The sequence below is a fragment of the Callithrix jacchus genome, chromosome 1 (assembly GCF_049354715.1).
Source record: "Callithrix jacchus isolate 240 chromosome 1, calJac240_pri, whole genome shotgun sequence".
Lineage (NCBI taxonomy): Eukaryota > Metazoa > Chordata > Mammalia > Primates > Cebidae > Callithrix > Callithrix jacchus.
Window position 1 is genome coordinate 64,570,306 of NC_133502.1, and position 23,291 is coordinate 64,593,596.

General features: G+C 36.1%; 2 protein-coding genes across 6 annotated transcripts in view; one reads left to right on the top strand and one right to left on the bottom strand.

Annotated features, from left to right (window-relative positions):
- The window catches only part of INTS6 (integrator complex subunit 6), a 90,678-nt gene extending 76,850 nt beyond the window's left edge, over nucleotides 1-13,828 (top strand). Inside the window, exons 13-18 of the mRNA XM_035297624.3 lie at nucleotides 553-679; nucleotides 1,912-2,054; nucleotides 2,271-2,502; nucleotides 7,182-7,553; nucleotides 8,580-8,673; nucleotides 10,632-13,828. Coding sequence (XP_035153515.2) covers nucleotides 553-679; nucleotides 1,912-2,054; nucleotides 2,271-2,502; nucleotides 7,182-7,553; nucleotides 8,580-8,673; nucleotides 10,632-10,725 — 1,062 coding nt within the window. The 3' untranslated portion in view covers nucleotides 10,726-13,828. The remainder of the gene's footprint in view (nucleotides 1-552; nucleotides 680-1,911; nucleotides 2,055-2,270; nucleotides 2,503-7,181; nucleotides 7,554-8,579; nucleotides 8,674-10,631) is intronic.
- SERPINE3 (serpin family E member 3) overlaps nucleotides 8,552-23,291 on the bottom strand; it is a 43,056-nt gene continuing 28,316 nt past the window's right edge. For 4 of the 5 annotated variants that reach the window (XM_035297654.3, XM_035297650.3, XM_035297644.3 and 1 more), the window contains 3 exons: nucleotides 21,709-21,809; nucleotides 15,122-15,208; nucleotides 14,358-14,653 (listed from right to left, as the gene is read on the bottom strand). In XM_035297654.3, coding sequence (XP_035153545.1) covers nucleotides 14,514-14,653; nucleotides 15,122-15,208; nucleotides 21,709-21,809 — 328 coding nt within the window. In that variant the 3' untranslated portion in view covers nucleotides 14,358-14,513. Of the gene's footprint in view, nucleotides 12,264-14,357; nucleotides 14,654-15,121; nucleotides 15,209-21,708; nucleotides 21,810-23,291 lie in introns of those variants that run through there. The other variant, XM_035297658.3, reaches the window with a different exon arrangement.

The following is a 23,291-nucleotide window of genomic DNA, read 5'->3' on the forward strand; positions in this document are numbered from 1 at the left end:
TGGAATAAAAAGGAACAGACTACTGATACAGAATAATGTCAATGAATTGCAAATAATGTCAATCATGCTAATTGATATAAGCCAAGTAGAAAAAATTAGACACTGCAAAATTATATTTATAAAATGGAGCATAGAAAGAAAGCAAATCCCGTGGTTGCCTGGGGGTAGGAATAGTGATTGACTACAAGTGGGTACAAGGAACTTTTGGAGATGGTGGAAATGTTCTTAAACTGGATTATGATGATGGTTTCACAACTATAAATTTACTAACACTCAAACTGTATACTTAAAATAGGTGGTTTTATGGTATATAAATTATACATCAAAGCTGTTTTTAAAAATTTTTTCTGTTTTTAAAATTTGGAAATTGGTTTTTACTTAAATGAATTTCTTTTGTCCAGAATATATAATAAAATCTTTAGAGTTAGATGTCTTAATTTTTTTAAGCTAACTAGTTTATATATCTTATTTCCAAACCTATGCTGCAGGGCAGAGATTTTAGTCTTTTAATTCTGTGTTTGACAATAAATTTTGTCCTCAAATGTTTAATAGGATTTGAAGCCACAGACATTCAGAAATGCTTATGACATACCAAGACGAAATCTCTTGGATCACTTAACAAGAATGAGATCTAATCTTTTGAAGAGCACCCGCAGATTTCTTAAAGGACAGGATGAAGGTTAGATCATAGTTTTAATACTGGCATTTTTAATTTTTTTTTTTTTTTTACAGTCTGAAAAAGCATAGCATGATGATATTAATTTCAAAGAATTATTACAGTAGTATAACATTCTTATTGTAAGTTCAAACAAATGAAGGAAAAGGTGAATGATCCCTGATTCTCTGCCTTTCTTCCTACTATCACTGTTGCCCCAAATTGTCTTCCTAGAGGTAACAACCTTTCTTAACAGTTTAGTTTCCTTGTATAGATTTCTCTCTCTCTCTCTCTCTCTCTCTCTCTCTCTGCCCCTTCCCCCCCCACACGCACGCACTAACACTTATCAAACTATATACTTAAAATAAGTGATTTTTTTTCTTATCTCAGTCATTTTCTTGAGATATACCAGTATCTGATGGTTTAACGCTGGATGGTCAGTTTCCTGACATGTTCTGATAATTCCTTCTCCTTTGTCCATGGCACCTACTATAAATCAAGTCAGATGAGACTTTAAACCTTTGCCATCTATGATTTAAGTATTCTAACAATTTTATATAAAAGGGGTTAGCTATGTGACTTATCTTTCCTACCATACTATACTTCTGTTTTCTACAAATATTACTAAAATTAAATTCTGTTTATTTGGAATAGTGTAGAAGAGATACATCCTTCATAGTAAGATCACACATACTTTCTTTTCTTTTCTTCTTTTTATTGAGTCAGAGCCTCGCTCTGTTGCCCAGGCTGGAGTGCAGTAGTGCGATGGCTCACTGCAACCTCCGCCTCCTGGGTTCAAGCAGTTCTCCTCCTTTGCCTCCCTAGTAGCTGCGATTACAGGCACATGCCACCATGCCCTGCAGATTTTTGTATTTTTAATAGAGATGGGGTTTTCCCATGTTGGACAGCTGGTCTCAAACTCCTGACCTCAAGTGATCCACCTGCCTCAACCTCCCAAAATGCTGGGATTACCAGCCTGGAGCCACTGCACCTGGCCACACATACTTTCTATGTACTGAAATTAAGGGCAATTTTTGTTTTGTTTAGCTGATAAAATCAATATTTTAAATTTTATTTTAAAATATTTTGTCACAGTGGTCATAACTACTCCAAATGAATTTAGAATATGTTGGTAAGGAAAGCTGTCTAGAATAACACTAGGTAACATCCATATATAAGGAAACATTATTTGAGAACTAATTGAAGTACAGTCTTAGTGAGGTTAACTTTTGCTGCTTTTGCATTCCTTTTGAAAGATCAAGTGCACAGTGTTCCTATAGCACAAATGGGGAATTACCAGGAATACCTCAAGCAAGTACCTTCTCCACTAAGAGAACTTGATCCTGATCAGCCTCGAAGGTTGCATACATTTGGCAACCCCTTTAAGCTGGATAAAAAGGTAATTTTGAAGTGTTGTATTATATAATTTGTTTGTGATAGGCACTCTCAGTTTTCTAGTTCTTAATTTAACTAAAGTAAGCTGAAGCTATTTTCCTAGTAGAGTATCTAATAAATGTGAACATAATTAGAATATAGTTTACCTTCATTAGAATTGACACTGGTTGTGCCACTTAAACACTGTAAATTCAAGAAAGTTGTATTCTTTTTGTTAAAGGGTATGATGATAGATGAAGCAGATGAATTTGTGGCTGGACCTCAAAATAAACATAAACGACCTGGAGAACCAAATATGCAAGGGATCCCTAAGAGACGTCGGTGTATGTCTCCACTACTAAGAGGCAGACAGCAGAATCCTGTTGTAAACAATCATATTGGGGGGAAAGGACCACCTGCACCTACAACTCAAGCACAGCCAGACCTTATTAAACCTCTTCCTCTTCATAAAAGTAAGAATTGGTTTTCTCTTAGACATTATTTGCTGCCTTTTGGTTCCTTTTCAAGGAAGAGATTTTTGTCATTGATAATAGAAGAAAATTGATTAGTGGTACAAGTGAATGAATGTGTAGAGAAGATACTTGTTAAGTCTAAATGAGCATATAATCATTTTTGTATGTCTTTTTAATGAACATTTGAACATTTCTTATATTTATGATGCTCTATTAGCTATCATGCTCTAACATATCATTTGCAGATCTTTCAAAATAGTACTTACGAAAGGAGTATTATTATCCACAGAAAGATGGTTTTTAATTTCAGTTGAAGTCAACTAATTATTAAATATGTATGCTATTTTGGATAATGCTGTGCTTTGAGGTTTACAACCACTGATGACAGGAGTGAGCTCTGCCTTCATTTAAAATATCAGCAAGGAAGGTCAGTCATTGAACAGATTTAGAAGTATGTTGAATGTTACAAAAAAGATGTCAAGTATATTGTGGAAAGTATTTGGCAAGAGGATTTAAGTCTATGAAGTCAAGACGCTTTACTGAGCAAAAGCTTTACATAAGCAAAAGCTATGCATTTGCTTATGCTAGAGTAGTAGTCTAAAAAGAGTATGTGTAGAGGCATAAAGAAAAGGACATTAAGGGAACTTAAAGAATTTCAGTATAGCACGGGTGTTGGGCATGAGGTAAGGCGAGAACTGAAAGATAGAACCCAGATTATGGAAGGCCTTGGAAGCTATTGTAAAGATTTTCAACTTTAAGGACAGTGAGAGTACACTGAAAGATTTTAAAATGGTGGTAACTAATCTGATTAGCATTTTACGAAGACCAGGTCGACTATAATGTGTGTGGAATATTATTAGAGAGGAACAAAAATGAATGTAGGGAAACTCTAATGCATTAATGGACTTATCAATTATAGATAATGGTCATACTTATAACCTCTTAACTGAAGAGAAACAAAATATTCTGTAACTCCTGATGGAAATAACAATACTACCTCTGAGGTTGTCTTGCCAAAAAAAAAAAAACAAAAACAAACCCAAATTGAACATCAATGTAGTCAAACCAATTTATAGGGAATACAGGGGACAGAGAAACATGTGGGATACAAATAGTAAAATACAGATTATAGGAAACTGTACAGGACAAAGAATCTGTTGTCTTTTTTTTTCCAGAAAAATACATAGTAAAAGGGGGTACAGAAAGATTGTATAGATTCAAATGTAGTTAAGAGATACATAAGCCAGCTGCAATGTATAGGCCTTAACTGTACCCAAAATCAAACAAAATCAAACTTTTCCACAAATAGAAAACGTGTAAGGTAATTGGAGAGCGTGGACACTGACTGTATATTTGATGTTATTAAATAATTACTGTGCATGCACAGGAACCAGTTAGGAAACCCAGGGAACAGATGTGGGTCACCTCACAGTAGGGTTGCAAGAAGACTATGTATTTGAGAAATACTTGGACATACCACTAAAGGACTTCGTTACTGGTTGGATGTTGGGACCAGAGCAGGGGAGGAGTCAGGTTTCTGTCTTGAAAGACACTAGTGGGTGGAAGAAGAAATGACAATTTAGTTTAGTTTAGAAGTGCATATTAGGCCATCAAGTGGAGATCCTAAGTTAGAAAATGAATGTTGAGTTTGGGACTCAGAAGGGGATTGGGCTAGAGGGGTGGGTAGCAGGTTATTGCCCATTGCACTGAATAAAATCTCACCAAGGCAAACAGAAGAAAAAAGGCTCAGAACAGAACCTTGAAAGTGCCAAAGTTAAGAGAGGAAAGAGCAGAAAAGGAGATTGAGAGGGAAGAATTTTAGAGATAGGAGAACATCGGGAAGAATTTAACATCATGGAAGCTAAAGGGTGAGATAATTGAGTGGGTAGTTGTCCCAAATACTAAGAAAAAAATAAGTTCAATCAAGAGAAATGGAAAGATTCTGTGGTCTTTGGCGATCTTCGCCAGAGAAATTTCTGTGGAGTAAAGGGGCAGAGCCTAATGAGGCGTTATGGGAGGAATGAGAGGTGAGAAAATGGAAACAATGAGTATGAATATAAACAACCATTTAAGAAGTTTAGCTGTAAAAAGAAGATGGGAAAAGAGCACGCACCTGAAAGAGTTCACAGGGTTTTGAAATGGTGATTTTTCTTTGTTTTTAAGATCAAAGACACTTGAGCATGTTTCAGTGCTGGTGATGGAACCAGTAAAGAGGGAGAGGTTGAAAATGAACAGGAGAAAAGTCATACTCAGCACAAAATTCCTGGGAAAGCAAGAGGGAGTGGTCTAGAGCACAGATGAAAGAATGCTGCCTCCATTGACTCAGAATGTCAGGGCAGAGAAACAGGGATGAGGGGGCATGCAATTTAGTTAGAGGGAGGTAAAGGAAGTCCTTTAATCATGTCTTTGCTTTTCTTTCAAGCTCTGTGAAGTAGATGGTGAGGTGTACTGCTGAGATGGAAGGGGATATCAGGAAAGTCAGATTTGAAGAGAATGGGAAAGTTTAATAATCTATGTGGGAGAAAGAGAAAAGGTTGTGATAAGATTGCTAGACAGTGCCTAGGATCCAAGTAGAATGTTGATTGTGACCACTCTGTAGAGCTAGGCCCTATTTCTCCAGCAGTGTTCATCATTCCAGATGCAAGTCTGGGGCAAGCAGATAGAGTAACTCAAGAGATGGGGTTTTGCTTGGCAGATGTTGTGGGAAGACAGTAGAAAGAGAAATTAAGACATTGGTAAAAGTGATACGTCATGGGATATAAAAGCCTGTTACAGAATTGGTTACTTAGAAGGGATATGGTTAATAGGAGGAAGAAAGTTGTTGAGAAATTGCCTGAGTCAAAGTCTGGCTGAGTTAAGGAGCAGTAACAGGAGTACTGCAAAGATGAGGATTATACCCTCCATCTCTGAACTTGTCTGGATCTGAAAAGCAAAGGTGTAAGTGTAAGTTCTTTAGAGAAAAACTGGGGAATGGGGAGGCCAGGTTCTTAATAGGTGATCTGCTTAAACATTAAAGTCACCACAGCACTTCTCAGACTTGAATATGCAAGTGAATCACCTGGAAGATCTAGTTAAACTACAGATTTCCCTTTATTCAGTCTGGGGCAGATGAACATTTCTAGCAAGCTCTCTGATGGTGCTACTGCTGCTTGTCCACACACCAGACTTCAAGTAGTAGTAAGGACCAAGAATGAAGTCAGGAGGGTTTTGGGGGTGGAATGTGCATGGTAGATGCACTTAACCGAAGCATACTCTGAGAATGACCCTGCATGGCAGACACACCCGCATGTGGTTGGGAGTTCTGAGCCCCTAGCTCATTGTCAAGTGAATGCAGGCCAGACAGGGGATTGAGGCCTATTGTTTTGGGTTAAATTAAGGTTGCCTGGTGGACATTGTTAGAGGGAAGAGTGCGAAGTGAAAATACGATATAAATTGCATGCTTTTTGCAAGCAGTTGCCATTTTTCTGCCCAGCTTGCTGCCACTGGGCTCTGCCCCCTTTATGTAAGCCCCCAACAAAACCCCTTGTCTTGTTTGCAGGCTCTGGATCTCTTCTTCGGCTTCTTGAACTGGGTGCCAGAGACACCAGTGACTTACAGGCTTGTGCCCTAGAGATTGGCATAAGATAGTGATGAGGAGAGACAGCGTGAATGGCATGGTTGAGTCTTACAAGAGTACAGAGGAGTAATTTTGCAATAGCACTAGGAAGTGAAGGAATCAGTGACACCATGTCCTTTTATGCCTATGGAGAGTGTGCAAGAGAAGGCAATTTCTACTTTTGGCCTGGAAAGGAGGGCTGTCTCCATGCAGGAGAGCTAGGTTCCAGTTAAAGCATAAGTCGTTGTAGAGAATGTTCAGTAAAGGAGAGTTTGCAAATCGTGGAATAGAATTTAGGAGAAAGCCAGGAATTTGGGGGATTTATGGAAATGAGTATAGGGGAATATGAGTAAATATCTTATAGTTTGGACAGGAAATAAGGCGTATCCTGGAGGTTGGTGAGCAATCACAGAACTTAAAATTCAGCTGCTTTCTTTGGGGCAAGTCTAATAATCTGATGTTAAGAGGCAAGCTTGCCAGCTTTCAGGTTTAGTAGTCTAATGAGCTGAAGTGGGCACCAGGTTGCTCTGTACTGCTAATTAAATGATGATTAGATTCTCTATTTATAAGAGAAGGGTATACTGTAAACCATTACCTGTTTGGTGGTATATTCTCTGCAGAATTTGGAACAGTGAGAGACCAGAAGTATAAGTGGAAAGTAAAAACTACCCAGTGTTTACTTTTGCCTCTATATGATACTAGATGTATGAGGCATAGGTAGGTTGGAATGAGTTAGGGTTCTCTAAGATAGAGATGACTGTAATAATTGTGATCATATATATTTCAATGAAGTATCAAGAACCTACGTGTTTCAATAAAATTGCCGTAGAATAAACCAGAAAACTAAAACCTACTTGAAATTGGCTGTATTTTTGCCCCTAAGAGTAAAAATTGTAAATATTTTGTAAATACTGTGTATGTGTCACATTGAAATATACCGTATCTTTGGCAATGCTTAACTTAAGTACTATATCACATTATTTGTGTCAGTTGTGACTTGCTGTAATAATGTTCTTTTGTAGCTTTATTTACTGTATGCTTTGAGACTAGATTCCGTAATGTTTCCCCATATCTTTGTTTTTAGTTTCAGAAACCACCAGTGATTCGATAATACATGATGTGGTTGAAAATCATGTTGCAGACCAACTTTCATCAGACATTACACCAAATGCTATGGATACTGAATTCTCAACATCTTCTCCAGCCAGTTTACTGGAACGGCCAACCAATCATACAGAGGCTCTTGGTCATGACCATTTAGGAGCTAATGACCTCACCGTTGGTGGATTTTTAGAAAATCATGAGGAGCCAAGAGATAAAGAACAATGTGCTGAAGAGAACATACCAGCATCTTCACTCAACAAAGGAAAGAAATTGATACATTGCAGAAGCCATGAAGAGGTCAATACTGAACTAAAAGCACAAATAATGAAAGAGATCCGAAAACCAGGAAGAAGTATGTATAATAAGAGACAAACCTCAAATATGATTTCTGGATGTGCTCAAAAAGCAAAAAAAAAAAGTAATGGTAGTAAAAGAATAGATATGATTCTAGATCTGTCTTGAACAACAGCTCAGTTAAGGTTCTTTATTCAACTACCAATACTGAATATCTTCTACTTCCAAGGTACTAGGTATGGTAGGCAGCAGGGACTGAGAGCAGAGCAACACTATACAGATAAATTACATGTAGTCCCTACTTTGACAGGAACCCATAGTCTTGAGAATTCTTCTGACCAACAATATAATCTTAATATAGCAGCTAGCTCACAAAGATATAGTGAAAATCAAATGGCTTTATGTCTGTAAAGTTTTTGTCACAGTGTCTACCACTATGTTTAACAGTTATGATAGTGATATCATAGGATATGTTTAGGCTGAAAAACTAAAGTTATGAAAGCTATCTAGTGTATGAACACAAAATAACTTTGGGGGAAAATATTCAGTATTACTGGCATTTATTTAGAGGATGTTAACAGATCACTTCCCCTGGAGTAATACAATGACCTGGGTGGTCCAGAAGTGGGTACGAATCAGTCCTTGGAGTTTAGGAGTTTATAGCCCTTGCAGAGTTTCATGTGAAAACTTTAAACTGAAATAACACTCTTGACCTGTTTGGTTTTTTCCCCCCACTTCCCACTTACCCCCCATGTTAGCTGTTAGAATTTTAAACTGTAAGATGGAGTTTTGTAAAGGCCACTTGTTCTTATTTTTTAGTGGTACTACCAAAAAAACTGTTAACTCATCCTTTTACGTTTTATGTGTAATAGGGACTTTTACTTAAAAAGCAGGATTTGATTAGTTTTATCTTTGTTGCTATATACTTTTACATATATGTTAAAATATAAAGTCTCGAATGAATGGTGAAATTTTTATGTAGAATGTTTTTGTCTCAGTATATCTTAATAAACTGCAATCAAATATTGAATAAGAATACAAATAAAAGCCACTTAATTTTTCTTTTTGCTTCTTTTGCTTTAAGAATATGAAAGAATCTTCACTTTACTGAAGCATGTGCAAGGCAGTTTACAGACAAGACTAATATTTTTACAAAATGTCATTAAAGAAGCATCAAGGTAAATAAACTATTGCATATGATGAAATGAGTCCCCAGTTTATATAAGCAGTATTTTAACAGTAACTGTTTCATACTTGTGTTGTTTATAAATGTATATTCCATACCAACATATAAGTAAATTATTCTTTTCTAGAAAACAGCCACATACACATTCTTCAGGAATTATGGACCTTTTCTCCCTGCAAATTACTAGATACTTGGAGAATTCTTGTTGATTCTTTGCTGTAGCTTTTTGATATCTTTACATTAATATTTTACAACCTTTAATTTTTCTCCTTTATACATTAATATTAATTGTAAAAATTACATAATCTAAATCTAAAAATAACATAAGCAATACTTGAATGTCATTTATTTTTACATGGGAAAATGTAATTAAGGGGACCAGAATTGGACAAATGGGCCTTGTTCTGATTGTTTCAGTAGCTCAGGATTATTAGTATATTTGTTCTCTGTATCTGTGGGTTCCACATTCGTGGATTCAGACAACCATAGATTGAAAGTATCTGGAGGTGGGAAATGGATGGTTGTGTCTGTATTGAATATGTACAGGCTTTTTTTTTTCTTATCATTCTCTAATTCAGTCTAACAACTACTCTTATAGCATTTACACTGTATTAGTATTATAAATAATCTAGAGATTATTTTGAGCATATGGGAGAATATACATAGGTTACATGCAAATATTGGGCTATTTTATACAAGGGACTTGAGCATACATGGATTTTGTTGTTCATAGGGAGGCTTGAAATCAATCCCTCGTGAATATGCGGGATCACTGTATAAAGAAAGTAGATAAAGGTTATAAATGGCAACTAAGAAGTGTAATTAACTGGAAAACAGTTGTATGAGTTTAAAAACATTTTTTATTTTTCCTTCAAGATTTTGGGAATTTTAGTATTGTAAGACAAGTTGGGGCTTATCTCATCTGACCTTCTAAATGTAAACACACTTACCCTTTGTCCCCCTCTCCCTTCTATACTACCCATAAAAATTTTAGATAAAGTTGCTTTTTTTTTTCTTGCTATCTTTTTACTTCTTTTCTTTGGAGTGGCTAGAGCACAAGTCACTTTGCAGGATCAAGATAAGTCTACAACTTTTTATATAGTTTTGAGTATTTAACCTGTTAATGCTCTTTATGGTGACATTCTGTCCACTAAAACCTCATTAGGAATTTAACTATATTCCTGGTATCTGTAATTCACTTCTGCCACCTTTTAGAGAATTGTGTAGTATTATGGTGGCTATTTAGATTAGCTTGCAAGTAGCAAGGAAATAGGAATAAAATGTCCAGTGAAATGGGATATTCTAAAAACCATCAGCAATTATGTAGATGATGCAATTTTAGTCTACCCAAATTTTTTACTGAAAATTTTTAAAAATTGTCACTTGAATTTTAATTGCTTTCTATACTCAGTATTATAGATATCTATCCTTGATTTGCTAGCTTTCAAATTGTAGTAGAATACCATGGCTTTTAAATGCTACTCCCCAGTTTTCATTTCTTCTTCCATTTTTTGGGAGATTATATTCATACTTTGTTCACATTCCTTTCAATGTTCAGCTTACAAAGAGCATGAGAAGAAGCTACTGAAGTATATGCTTTGGGAGCCCAAATTTCACTAGAGTGTTTGCAACCCTTGAATATATTTTGAATATATTAATTTTTTGTTTCTTTTTGTTTGTTTTTTCCTATTTCTTTTTGGTTGTGGAAGGAACAACCTCTTTTCCATTGTTTAAACCTAGAATGTTTTAGGGACAAATTATAATACTGTACTAGTACAATAATTTGCTAATCTTTCAACATAATTTTGTGTTATAGTATTGATTTTTCTGTTTTCATTTCACTTTGAAAAATCTTCCCAAAGCAATTTTCTCTCTTTAAAAAAAATTTTTTTACTGGTATATACTATTCATTAAAAAATAATTGAGAGTACTATTTATTTTTTCATACAGGTTTAAAAAACGAATGCTAATAGAACAACTGGAGAACTTCTTGGATGAAATTCATCGAAGAGCCAATCAGATCAACCATATTAATAGCAATTAAAAGAAAATAGAATGTGGCCACTTATTTCACTATCTTCTTCAAATACAAAGTAAATACAAGACTGTTGTGATCTTGCATTCATTTTCTGACATGCATTGTTGGCTATTTGAAATACTAAAAGCAAATCTACAGATCCTTTTTCCATCATTTTACAGTGACCTTTTCTTCATTTTGGTTTATTTTTGTAATGTGAAAAGTATCACTCTAAAAAACATTTTTATTTAACAAACTAAAAATATTCCTCCAAATCTCTTGCTTGTCATTGACTCTTGCGTGTCATTGACTCTTGCGTGTCAATTTCCCTCAGGTTCTATTTTCTTAAACCAACCTTTAAAATTGTCACCTCTGTTAAGGTTGAACTTTGCCAAAAAAAAAAAAAAAAATTGAAGTTACTTTGTAATTTTTGGGGAAAAAAGCACATACATTAAAACTAGGTAATGTTTTGTATATACAGTTATTTTGGATATATTATTGTAAGTTGTACAAATGTATTTTGAAGAATATTTAAGAAAAGCACTTTTGTTATTCCATCAATAAATACTCTATTTTACTCTTGTGTGGTTTAGGAAGTAATCACATTTAAAGTAATCATTTAAAAACATCCTAAGATAATGGAAATTTAAAGGCCTTGCTTTTTAGCATTGGAAAAATACACCACTTGAAGTTCATGTTTGTTAAGCCTAACTGTAATTACATGTTACATAATCTGCATTGCCTTTTTACTATGTTTGTAGTTTTTGTTGGCCAAGCCAACATACTCCCATTTCTGCCCAGATTATGGGAATGACTTCATCTGGTGCAGATAGATACTTTAAAAGCTATTTAAAAAGCAGACAACTTTGGATATTACTGGTTTCCTTACTTCAACACCTTTTCCTTTCTCACTAGGATTGTGGGTGGCACAAAGTTTAAGCTATTAGCTAGGGAGTGGTAGGTTTGGAGTGCACTACATACTCTGAAATACCTAGCCTTTAGCAGCTTCATGCCTGCTTCCAAAGAAGCCCACAACAAATTGGAGACCTCTTTGTTCTGCTCTACTGTTCTCATACTTAAATTCTATTTTATTTATAAGCTAAATGGAAAGGAAACACCTTTAAGATGACTTTGCTCATTTTGCATCCCCCCTGAGTTTCACAGGATAAGGAGAACCACACTATTCATTCTCCACCCTCACTTCAACATGGCCTGGCATATCCTTACTGAGGAAGCGATCTTATGGCCAGACTCACTAACCATTCATAGATCACTGCTGTGCCTTTTAGTGGTTTGGGGGGTAACCAATAGAAAAGAAGGTCAAAATAGATTTGGATTAAGAGTAGGCAAAATAAACTTATAAAATTTAAAAATTGAAGTATTTTTAGGTTTATAATATTGAAAATCACATACCCTTATCTTTTTACACTTTATCAGAACATTTTTTAAATTTCAAGGGTATAGCAAAGTGAAATTATAACTTTATGAAGAAAAGCATCGATGAAAGTGGATAACATGCATTTAGTCTAGGGGATTTGAAACTCTTCCAATACTGAAGACAAACCCTGTCAAGAAAAAGAAGAATTTAATGTAATATTATATAGTATTTTCATATGCAGTTCTTTAAACTTTGTTTACTTCTACACAAATACTTTTTAGCAAGGTAACATTTAATAGATGGAATTGTTAAGATAATTGCCTGTAGTCACATTGCTAAGTTCAATGAGAGTCACACAAAATCTGGAATATATTATTTGGATTCTGAAATTAGTAGGAGGGATTAGAAGTCATTCAGATAAAAATTTATACTTAACAAGAGTATTTAGGAGATTCAGCCTATCAAAATATTTAGCAGCTTTCCTTGTCAGAAAGTTTTACTTTCTATTTCACGGGTTGCTCATGACCTTTAATACATTTTTCTGAATGAACTCTGGAGGGAGGTGAGAAGTAGCAGTTCTGTTCATCTCCTCTTTTTGTCTTTCATCTTTCTGCCACTGTTCTCTCGCCTCATCCTAAAACCTGGTCAGGAGGGTTTGAAACCTATCAGAACTAAAGTTAATGTCCCATATCTCTCAGACATTTTTCATTTAAACAAACACAAAAACTATGGGTAAATTAGTGAAATACTTATTGTAGAATTCTTGTCGGCAAAAGGGAAGGGGACTACATCTAGGGGGAACATCATGTCTTTTAGGCCCTTTATGTCACTGAATGACTTAAGGCTGAACAAATGATATTCTTGGAAAGTTTAATCTTGAGGTTTTCAGATTTTTTTTTTTTTTTATGTCACCCATCTTTCCCATTTGCTGATTGATTCATTAGTTGTTCTTATCAGTAAGATTTGTCAATTTGGAGTAATGAAGGCTGAGACTCATTTCTAAACTCTTCCATAACCATCACCAGCAGAGCAGCCACTGCTTTGTGTGATGTGGGCTAATGCCTCCCAGATAGGGGTAAATAAAATTACAAGGACTACTAGAATTCTGGTTGATTGTGGAACTGGTTTTGGATTATCCTTACGTTTTCATTCTGACTACTGAGGCAGTTCTGAAAACTCATGCCATTGAAATAATGGTGTGTCTTTTTCTTGTTTAAGGATTTTACATCATTTTTATGCAGTTGAATTCCAAAATCAGAATCTCTTTTTTTACCTATCAACCTATATTGGCTGTTGGCTTTTGGCAGTGACCTTTCTGTTCAAATGTCCTATCTCCTTGTTTCTTTATTGAGTAGAACCTGTCCTTTTTTTTCATCTTTAGTTTTTTTCACATGTGTTTTCTAAGAGAAGGCTCTCTGCTGCCTGTTCTGGGTGATAAATTTTCATCTAATCAATATGGGGTTGGGATGATCATGGTGAAATACTAGGAAGACATATTCTGTTGAACTTTTTCTCTCCAGATAATCCCCAAATAGATTGTTTTCTAGTGGATGGTTTATATCTTTCTCATCACAAAAATGTTCCTTTGATTTCTAGCACAAGGTACAGCAGGATGCAAATGATTCTCAGATAAAATGATGTTGACAGTATTTCCTTAACAATTTATGTAAAACTATGCATAATTTTCATTCTAACTTTTGACATTTTTTTCTCCATAAATAAAAGTAATGCCTGATGTTTAGTTAAAGTAGATCCACCTTTGCTTGATTTTATTAGTCTTGTTCTATCCTATTTCTTTTTAATACACTGTTTACACTTGCCAACAACTCTTAACTGAGAATCTCTTTTCCTTCCTAGGCTAAGTAATTATGAGTAGGGGAGGAAGAAAATTAAGAGAAATAATTTAAAGACTTTGTTCAATGTTGCCGAAGCCTAAGGATATTTGTGTGTCCTTCTGATGTACCGAGTTTTGGATTACTTTAAGGTTATATAGTGGGACTTAAAACTACTGGGAAAGATTTTCGAGAAGGATCAACAAAACAGTATAGAAATCCAGGTGCGTTAGAGTACCAGAATCACAAGAGGACTACTCTGGCATACTCTAGTGACCTGAAAAAACTCTCTCCTAAAATGACAAGAAAGCTAGGGGACGATGGGGGAAAAAAAGGCAAGATTTATAATTTATTTTACTTTCACGATTTTTCCAAGTATCTTCAGAAGTAGAAACCTATAGCTTTTTTTTTAAAAGCTACATTAACTACATATGAGCTAAGAGAACGAGAAGGTGAAAAACATGGAGGATAAATTTCCTTTGTATTTATGAAATAGTCCCCTTTCTCAGGATATAAGACAGCAACTGTGAAGCTTCTGAAGCACCATAAGAACAGCTAGAAAGAATGCTTATTTTAGGGGATAGTGGACAAATGAGCCCTTGTTGCTAGAGAGACAATGATAAATAATTTATCTGAATCCTGTCAAAAAATACTATAATACCTGTGTTAGGTTCTCTCAGGAAATAGATGAATGGCCGATCTGCTTTAAAAATAGGAATCCGAGACCTTTTCAATAACAACAGAGCTACAGGAAAGAAAGAAAAGAAGAATCCCATTGAGTTTTCTGTTCATTTTTTAACAAATCAGTATTTCAATTGGCTATGAAGTAAGATACCCCATAATTTTTTAAGAAATCGAAGCATCCTAATGGCATTTCATTGTTTACTGTTGTGATGGGGGTGCAAATGGGAAAATTAAAGAGAAGAGATGCCACTTAGCCAATCTGTCTCCTGTTTTCAACACATTCCATGGAATAAATTCCTTATTGAAGGTAACTTTCAGAATGATTTTTATGAGGTAGATATCTCTTCTTCCCCATCCTTTTTCAAAAACGTTTTGCTTTCTTCAGTATTCCTTCTTTAAAACTGCTGTACCACATCTGAACCCTCAGGGGTTATGGAAAGATTCAGAAATGTGAAGATTCAACTAGGTAAATTTAAGAAAGGTAGATATGGGTGAGCAGTATGACTGGGTGTTCTCTGTATGAACATACCTGTGGCTCCAGATGCCTTGGTGCCTTCCTCCAAAACTTCAATCTTGGCCTTGTGGATCGCTTCAGAAACATAAAACCCATCTTGGCCTAACCCCAGAAAATGATAAAAATGTAAGTTGCTCATTAACATTTTTCTAACTTAGAACACATTCTTTTAAGATGTACTTGAAAATTTATAGTATCCAGTGCTGCTTACTGTGTAGCTAGGGAGAGAGTGGAAAATTCTTGTTTTTGTTTTTACTGGAGGCTCAGGTGGCCGTTTGGAAAATTCTTAAGGTTCAATATGTTACTGAACTTTCAAAACTTTAATAAATATATGTAATCACCCCCAAAATATTTAGAGCACTGCCCCAGTTTTTTCAGTAATTCATTTTCAAAAATGATTTCGAGTTAATACTGCAATCAGCCAGTATTTTCAAAACTTCAGTGATCATAAGAATCACTTGGGTATGTGTTAAAATGCCCGGGAATCATTTCCAGCAAGCTTCAGAGAGGCATTTCCCTTGAATGCCTTTTTGGACTGCATTTTAAGAGCTACTTTTAAGGGACAAAGTCACAGGTTTTTATTACAGGCTTTCTTGAGGCACAATTCAGAGTAATATGTATGTGTCTAGTGTTGCATGACTGCATTCTGTATACTTAGTATATCAGTTATGCAATTAATTGGCCTCATGGGCTAGAATCTACAAAGCAAATGAGAAGTTAGTATAAATTTTCTGTGTGCTAACAGTTTCACAGATTATAAGTTTAGCAAATAGGACGAAGTGATAATTTAGAGGAAACAACAGATTATTAACCATTTTTCAACAGCTCCAAAGATGAAAAGATACTTGATGACACAGTAAAAAATGAAAGATTTAGAATCAGAAGAAACTTAAGAAATCATTCAGTCCAATCCTTTCATTTTAGAGTGAGCTGTTAAGTCATCTGAGATCACGCACCTGAAAAGCAGAGTTGAGAATATTCTGATTGAAAGCCCACTCCCATCCCACCCCTCCACTCCACTCAAACACTCCCACCTTATAGAAAGTGTATGCTAGTCAACTTCAACATGCCACTGGGAGGTATCTGTGGCATGAATATTAAAATAATCAGTTTGATGTACACATTGTGTGAGGGAGCTTTGTTTCATCTTAGACTAATGCTTAAATTGGTTTGCGTTTGTCACAGATGTACAGGAGATGGCCCATGAATGCCATGAGAGAATAAAACCATCCCAAAATAAATATGTGGCATTCCATCCATCTTGTAAGTAAGGTGTGCACAGGATGTTGTGAATTGTCTATATTCACTGTAAGGAACAGTTATTTTCCAGCATCAGTGAAGGGGACAGGAAGGGCCAGCGGAAGTAAAAATCAATAGAAGCATTCACTAGTGTCACTTGTCCTAAAACCAGGAAAGAATTTGGTTTATTTTAGCAGTTGGTCATTTTCTGTAGGGTCTTTAAGAAAAGAAACAAATTTCTCTATTAATAATTAGCCCCGTTTACTAGCTAATTAAGCAAACAAATGCAGTGCCAAAGTTACAAAGAGAGCTTTATGGATAACAAACGCTTATTTGACAGTCATGAGAGGGTTTTACTAATCTCCGTGACTACATTACTGTATAGGATGGTGTCTGAACATTTTAAATGAATGTTGGTGAAATAAGCAGAGATGCACTACAAAACCCCTTATCAGCTAAAATAAGTAAATGTGTCTGCTTTAGTCTAGGCACCTTGGCTGTGTGAGAGTGGGACCAATTGATGTGGATGAATCTGATTAGATTTTCAGTCTATTTCAGTATTTTGAAAGTGCAACTGAAGAATTTCATTTAAATAGTTTCTCTCCATCAGACTATAGGAGTGGTCCAATAATTGACATTTATATGTTTGTACAACCATAAACCAAGGTCCATAGCCTGTCGTGCGCCAGAATCAGCATCTTTTTAAGTTTTATCTCTGGTAAGAGTTGACCTTTCAAAAGACCAACCTATGTGGTAAAAATGAGAATTTGGGAGTCATCTGTGGGTTTGCATTTTTTTCCTCCTGCTTGATCTTGTGTTACCAATTCCTATTATTTTTTATTGAATAGCTATTGAAATATTATGCAACTAATGAAATCAACCTAGAAGAAGTCAAGCACAAAGGGTTTCTCCTGGTCTTCTTCTACTCCCCTGAAGTGTTGATAGCTGTTTAGTGCCATTAAGGGGCATACACCCTATTTTTTCAAAAGTTGTTCTCAAGATTGTTTATAGGTGGCATTCTGTAAAAGGGTTCTATGATTAATTATATATGGGAGATGCTAAACAGTTTTGCACTCTTGTTTTCAATAGGGGACTTCTTAGAGCTGCTAATCTGCTAACTTTTACAATGAATCTCTACAGGATAATTATAATACGTAGCATTTAACCACAGAACCACCCACACCATTCTCTGTCCCAGATTTACAAGATTAGCATTTGGGGAACGTACTTTGGGAAACTATAGCCCACCATAAACCCACTTGCTCCTACAATATATTCTATATACAAAGCAAAGCGGTGATGCTCTTCCTACCCTCCCTTCTGGCATACTCTCCACTCTTCTTCCATAACCTCTTCCATAGGTGTTTACCTTCCTTTTTTAGACTATTAGCTCCTAGAAGGCGTAAATGATGTCTTATTCGTTTTAAATATTTCTTTGCCCAACTTAACATTAAGAATACTTGGTACGTGGCCGGGCACGGTGGCTCATGCCTGTAATCGCAGCACTTTGGGAGGCCGAGGCGGGCGGATCACAAGGTCAAGAGATCGAGACCATCCTGGTCAACATGGTGAAACCCCATCTCTACTAAAAATACGAAAATTAGCTGGGCATGGTGGCACGTGCCTGTAATCCCAGCTACTCAGGAGGCTGAGGCAGGAGAATTGCCTGAACCCAGGAGGTGGAGGTTGCGGTGAGCCGAGATCGTGCCATTGCACTCCAGCCTGGGTAGCAAGAGCGAAACTCCGTCTCAAAAAAAAAAAAAAGAATACTTGGTACGTAAATGTGTTTAGTAAATGCTGGATGAATTAATAACAGACACCCCTCACCACTATATAAATGGCCTTAATATTCTTTAACCTTGTTAAATTTGTAAGGCAATGCTGACTGGTGTTGGTAGAACCTTTTAAAGACAAGTCATAGAGTGGGTCTTCTCCAAGTCTCAGTGGAAGGATTGTTTCAGTGCTTTATTGGTGGACACCATTATTTTTTTGTGCGTGGCTAGTCATATTCAAAAGGTTTAAAAGTCTTCATACCATGATATTATATAAACATTGTGTCCCTACATTTCATCCTCAGCTTCTCATAAATTAGGATAAACCCAGCATTTGCTGTTTCTTTTGGCTTTACAATTATTATTATTTTCTGTAGGCAGAGTTAGTGGTTTTTAAAACGTTATTGCCAGAACTTGCTTCTAGTTTATCTTTTTCACCTTGTCATTTAGTTGCTAAAACTAAGTGTTGGTACAGTTTTTGGGGAGAGGGGAGAGAGAGACATAGCACCCAGCCCAGGATAGAGAGAGAGAGTGCTAAGAAGAATCCGAGATGGCCTTTGAAATTAGGCTGTGATTAGTTGCTTTCTCCATTCGTCTCTTCTAGTCCACTTTGTACCTCTTTCTACTACAATTCTGACCAGACATCTGGTGTGGCATAAGTTAACTTACATAACTTCCATACTCAACCAAAGAACTCTGGTTCATTTAAGTCATAGTAACAGAGAGCTTGTACTTCTTACTGAGCAGAGATTGGAAACTACCCACTTATAAAAGCCAAGAACAAGAAAGTTTCTTCAGAGTTTCAAGTCTGTGCACAAGGAATGTTTTGTGGACTAGGAGGCATGGGTCTATATCAAAGTCTGCTGATCCTAAAGCCAGTGGGATTGCTTAAGAAGAGTATCTGTAGCTGGCATCTTCAGTGTGAGTGAAATTTACTCTTAAAAGCTGCATAACATCTAGTATCAAGGAGACTGGGGGGAAATTACACTCTGGTTTCAGTTGGGCCTTGAAATAATATTCAATGAGTCATTCAGGAAAAAAAAAGATTTGATCCCAAGAAGGAAGAAAGGAGTGACTTGTAAATGGGGAAAGAGAACTTGAGTAAAATGATTCTTGGCTTTGGGACCAAAAGGCCAAATGTGTGCTGTGGTTGTTGGACTTCATCAATAGTACAAAACTGCTTGGTAAGCTCTTGTAAACTGGAAGAAGAGAGGAGAGGCCAGCATTTTCTGATCGCTTACTCTTTAGCAGGGTCTCTGCTGTTGCCACAATATATGTAAATGATTTTGTTTCTACAATTAAGATGTGTGGTGGGTGGTAGCTACCCCCATTGTAGGAATGAGGAAACTATTTCTTGGAGAGATTTGGTGGCCCTGTCTCTAGAATAAAGTTGAAAGCCCATTTGGGCAGAGAAGTGGTTAGTCTCTTGATTATGTTTAAAGAAGGACATTAAGAAACAATACTTTGGTTGGCAATCTTTTCCTATAAAGGGCTCAATATTAAATATTTTAGTAACTGCATGCCATATGGTGTCTGTCTCAACATTCAATTTTGCGGTTGTAGCAGGAAAGCAGCCTGCTACATAGATGATTTATGGATGAATGAGAGTGACTATGTTTTAATTAAACTTTAGAAAAGCACGTAGTAGGCCATTATTTGCTGACCCCTGCTTTAGACGAACAAAACTTCATGAGAGAAGATTATCAGGCTGGCAAGTTTTGTCAGTAGGAAACATGAATGCAAGCTTCACACTTGGCACATGATAACTGCTTGATCATTATTAAATAAGCCAGATCTGCCTGCCTATGCCTACCTGTCTGCTGGTTTGAACAAATATACGTAGATTTGAATTGCTTTTTTTTAAAAAAATAGAGGTTTGGTATATATAAAAGGTACTTTTAACACTAGGTTACTGAAAAGATCTTGCCAGAGGAGTTTATGGACCTTGGAAGTCTTTACCAATAAGGGAGCTACCTTGGAAGTCTTTATCAATAGGGAAGCTACATGATGTGTGTTAAGATCAGTCCTGTTTGAGGACACAGGGTTGATGGCACTTTAGGATGTACTTTTAGGACCCAAAAGGAGAGAGCTTTAAGAGTTATGAAGGAAGAGTCAGTAAACCCTAGTGACTAATTGAATATAGTAGTGTGGAAGAAAAGGTCAAGAATGGCATTAAAGTTTTGAACTCTAATAATCAAAAGAATAGAATCACCATCAACAACAGGGATGCCATGGCTGAGCTCTAGAGTTGCAAGAAGACACATTAGATTTTACATGTTATCAAACATAGAATGCTGTTAAGTTCTTCATCCCTTGCTCTTTCCTTGCCCTCTGATCTTTTCACTTCAGTATTCTTCCTTTCCCTGAAATGTCAGATATGCCTGTGTCCGTAAGGAAAGTTTCTGTTTGAGTCATTTGACCAAGTCAACAATATTTACTTGGTATCCAACCGTGTGCCAAGCATCGTTGTGGACACTGTGCCCAAACTTGACCACTGCTTTGCATATGTCATTGCGTGTTTAGGCAATCAGTACACAGCTATTTGATTTTAAACTCTCTAGAATAGGTTCTCATTACTGTGTTTTATTTGATAAATAACTGTCAATCTGTCTGGTCACATCTAAAGCCCAAACCAAGACTTCTCTTGTGGATCGAAATCTCAATTTTTCTGTGATTGCTTAAAAAGGAAGATTCTGAGCCAAGCTTTAGAAAAATTCACATTAGAATTCTAGAATTCATAGTTCTAGAATTCAAAATACTGATTTTCAAGCTCTTCAGGTAAGGGAAATGTCAAGGCCAATGGAAATACCAGCTACAGTATCATCTTTGCACAAATAATTTACTTTCCAGAGTAGAAACAAACCTGAGCCTTTGAGTTGACAATAGTTTAGCCAATGGCGTCTTGAGATGATCGTAGAGCATAGGTTCTGGCATTCACTCCCTGCTTATCTTTGATATACATTCCCTATCATATCACAAACAGACAGTACCTATTGATTGGTAGTAGCAATTCAACTATGTGCAAAGAAATTCGATAGGGATGCTGGAAAGGAGAACATTTTAAGGCAAGGTTATAAAAGCATGGGTAATTTGAAGAAAGAAAATTGGACAGATGAGAGAAGGTTTCAAGACTAGCTTATTAGAAGAGGACAGAGGAGGTATAGGAGGAGGGAGCAAAAGGGTGTAGAAACAAAAGGTGACTGTGAAGCTGGCGGGATAGCAGGAGGTCATAATGAAGAATCTATTGCTGCACTAATGCCTTGGGTACACACCTAGTCATGACGGGTAAAGGGAGAGTCAGTTTACTGTGTACTATGGACATTGACCCCATGGTGAAGGTGGTCTCTGAAAACCAAAACCATGATTAAGTTCTGAAGAAACATCCCTTCTTCATAAGGTCTTACCCAAATTTGACTGTTATCAAAAGCAACACATTCTTACATAAAACAGAGCACCTTCCATATTCTTTTACATAATGTTGACTCTGATTGTCTACCACTGAAGGCTCTGTGGCAATGATAATCTCTTAATCAAAGTATGATAAAACTGCCCCAAACACAAGACTAGAAAGTTTGGAATAATTGTTGTTACCTGAAATTCCTTTCAAGTTAGCTTTGAGTGGATCAAAAAGATCGGTGACTCCCCAAGAATTTAAAATGCTTTTTAAGTTGAATTGGTTTTGGATTCTAAACCTAAAAAGCAAAAACAAACCATCAACTTTCAAAATTCTCACTCGATGTACTTTCATACACACCACATGAAGTCCAAAGTTCCTAACTTGTAAGTCAGGCTCACTCCACCAGATTTATTTCCAGCTTCATCTTTCATGCACCTTGCCATAGCCCTAATCTGACCACACAGGACTCTTCCCCACCTCTGTACCCTTGTTCTTACTGTTCATTCCAAGTCTTCCCATTTCCTTTGATTTTCTTAGTTACTATCCATTTTTCAGTTGTTACCTCCTCCTCTTTTCTTCAGCTATTTTGTGACCTTTGGTTCTTAAAGCCCCATTAACACCTTGTTCTGCTCTTACGATATACAGAACATTTTGCTTCCTATTAGCATCATTTATGATATTGTAAACTACCTGAGAAGAGTGGCTATCCCAATTTATTTTTTAAACACTTTTTTTTTTGAGATGGGGTCTCCCTATGTTGCCCAGGCTGGACTCAAACTCCTGGCCTCAAGTGATCCACCCACCTCAGCTTCCCAAATAGCTGGGACTACAGATGTGCCCCACTGTGCTGGGCTCCAATTCATTTTTATTTCTTAATAAGAATTAATATTTAATGAGTGCTTACATTATGCTAGACACTAAGATAAGAACTTTATGTGCATTACCTTATTTCACCTTTATATAACTATGTTATTATCCTCATTTTGCAGATGGGAAAATCAAGACTTAAAGAGTTTAAGAAACTTGCCCAAGATGACATAATGAGTATGTGATGGACCTCGATTCAAATCAAGCCTGTGTGTGCAGAGCCCATGCTCTAATCACCTACATTTGCTGCCTCCCATCTCGTGTGGCATCTCACATATAGTAGGTGCAGAAAAGAGGCTATTGACTAATTGCATAGTTGACAATTAATAGAATATTTTATTTAAGAGTATTTATACTAGATAAAATATATTTTTGTATTTGCTGTGTGCAGTTTATGCCTTTGGAGCACAGTGGGAAAAGAATGCAACTTAAAGCCTTGGTTTTCCTAGTAAGCCTTTTGAGCACAAAGAATCAGCATACCAATTTTATATTTCCCCAGGGACAAGGCATATAAAAATTGACTGTTGAAGGATCCTTTAAAAGGGCTGCTGATATTATTTTTCTTTGAAAATAAAAAGATCAAAATGGAAGTTAGATGGTATTTTTCTAAAAATAATACAGAACTTGCAGGAGAGTAAAAATATTGAACAAGACCATTTAATATCAAAGGTCTTCATTGCTATACAAGAGGATGTGACTCATACTTTAAACAAAAGTATCATACTTTCCCATAAAGGTGTATTTTGAGTCTTCAGAATCGTTTCCAAAAAAGAAATATATTTTCTCTAAGTATGCTGACATTTCTCCAAAAAATTTTTGGAACATTCCTTATAAAATTTTCTTAAGCACTGAAAACACATCCTTTTTCAAACCTCTAAATGCTGAAACAGTCATTATAAGCAAGGACTTG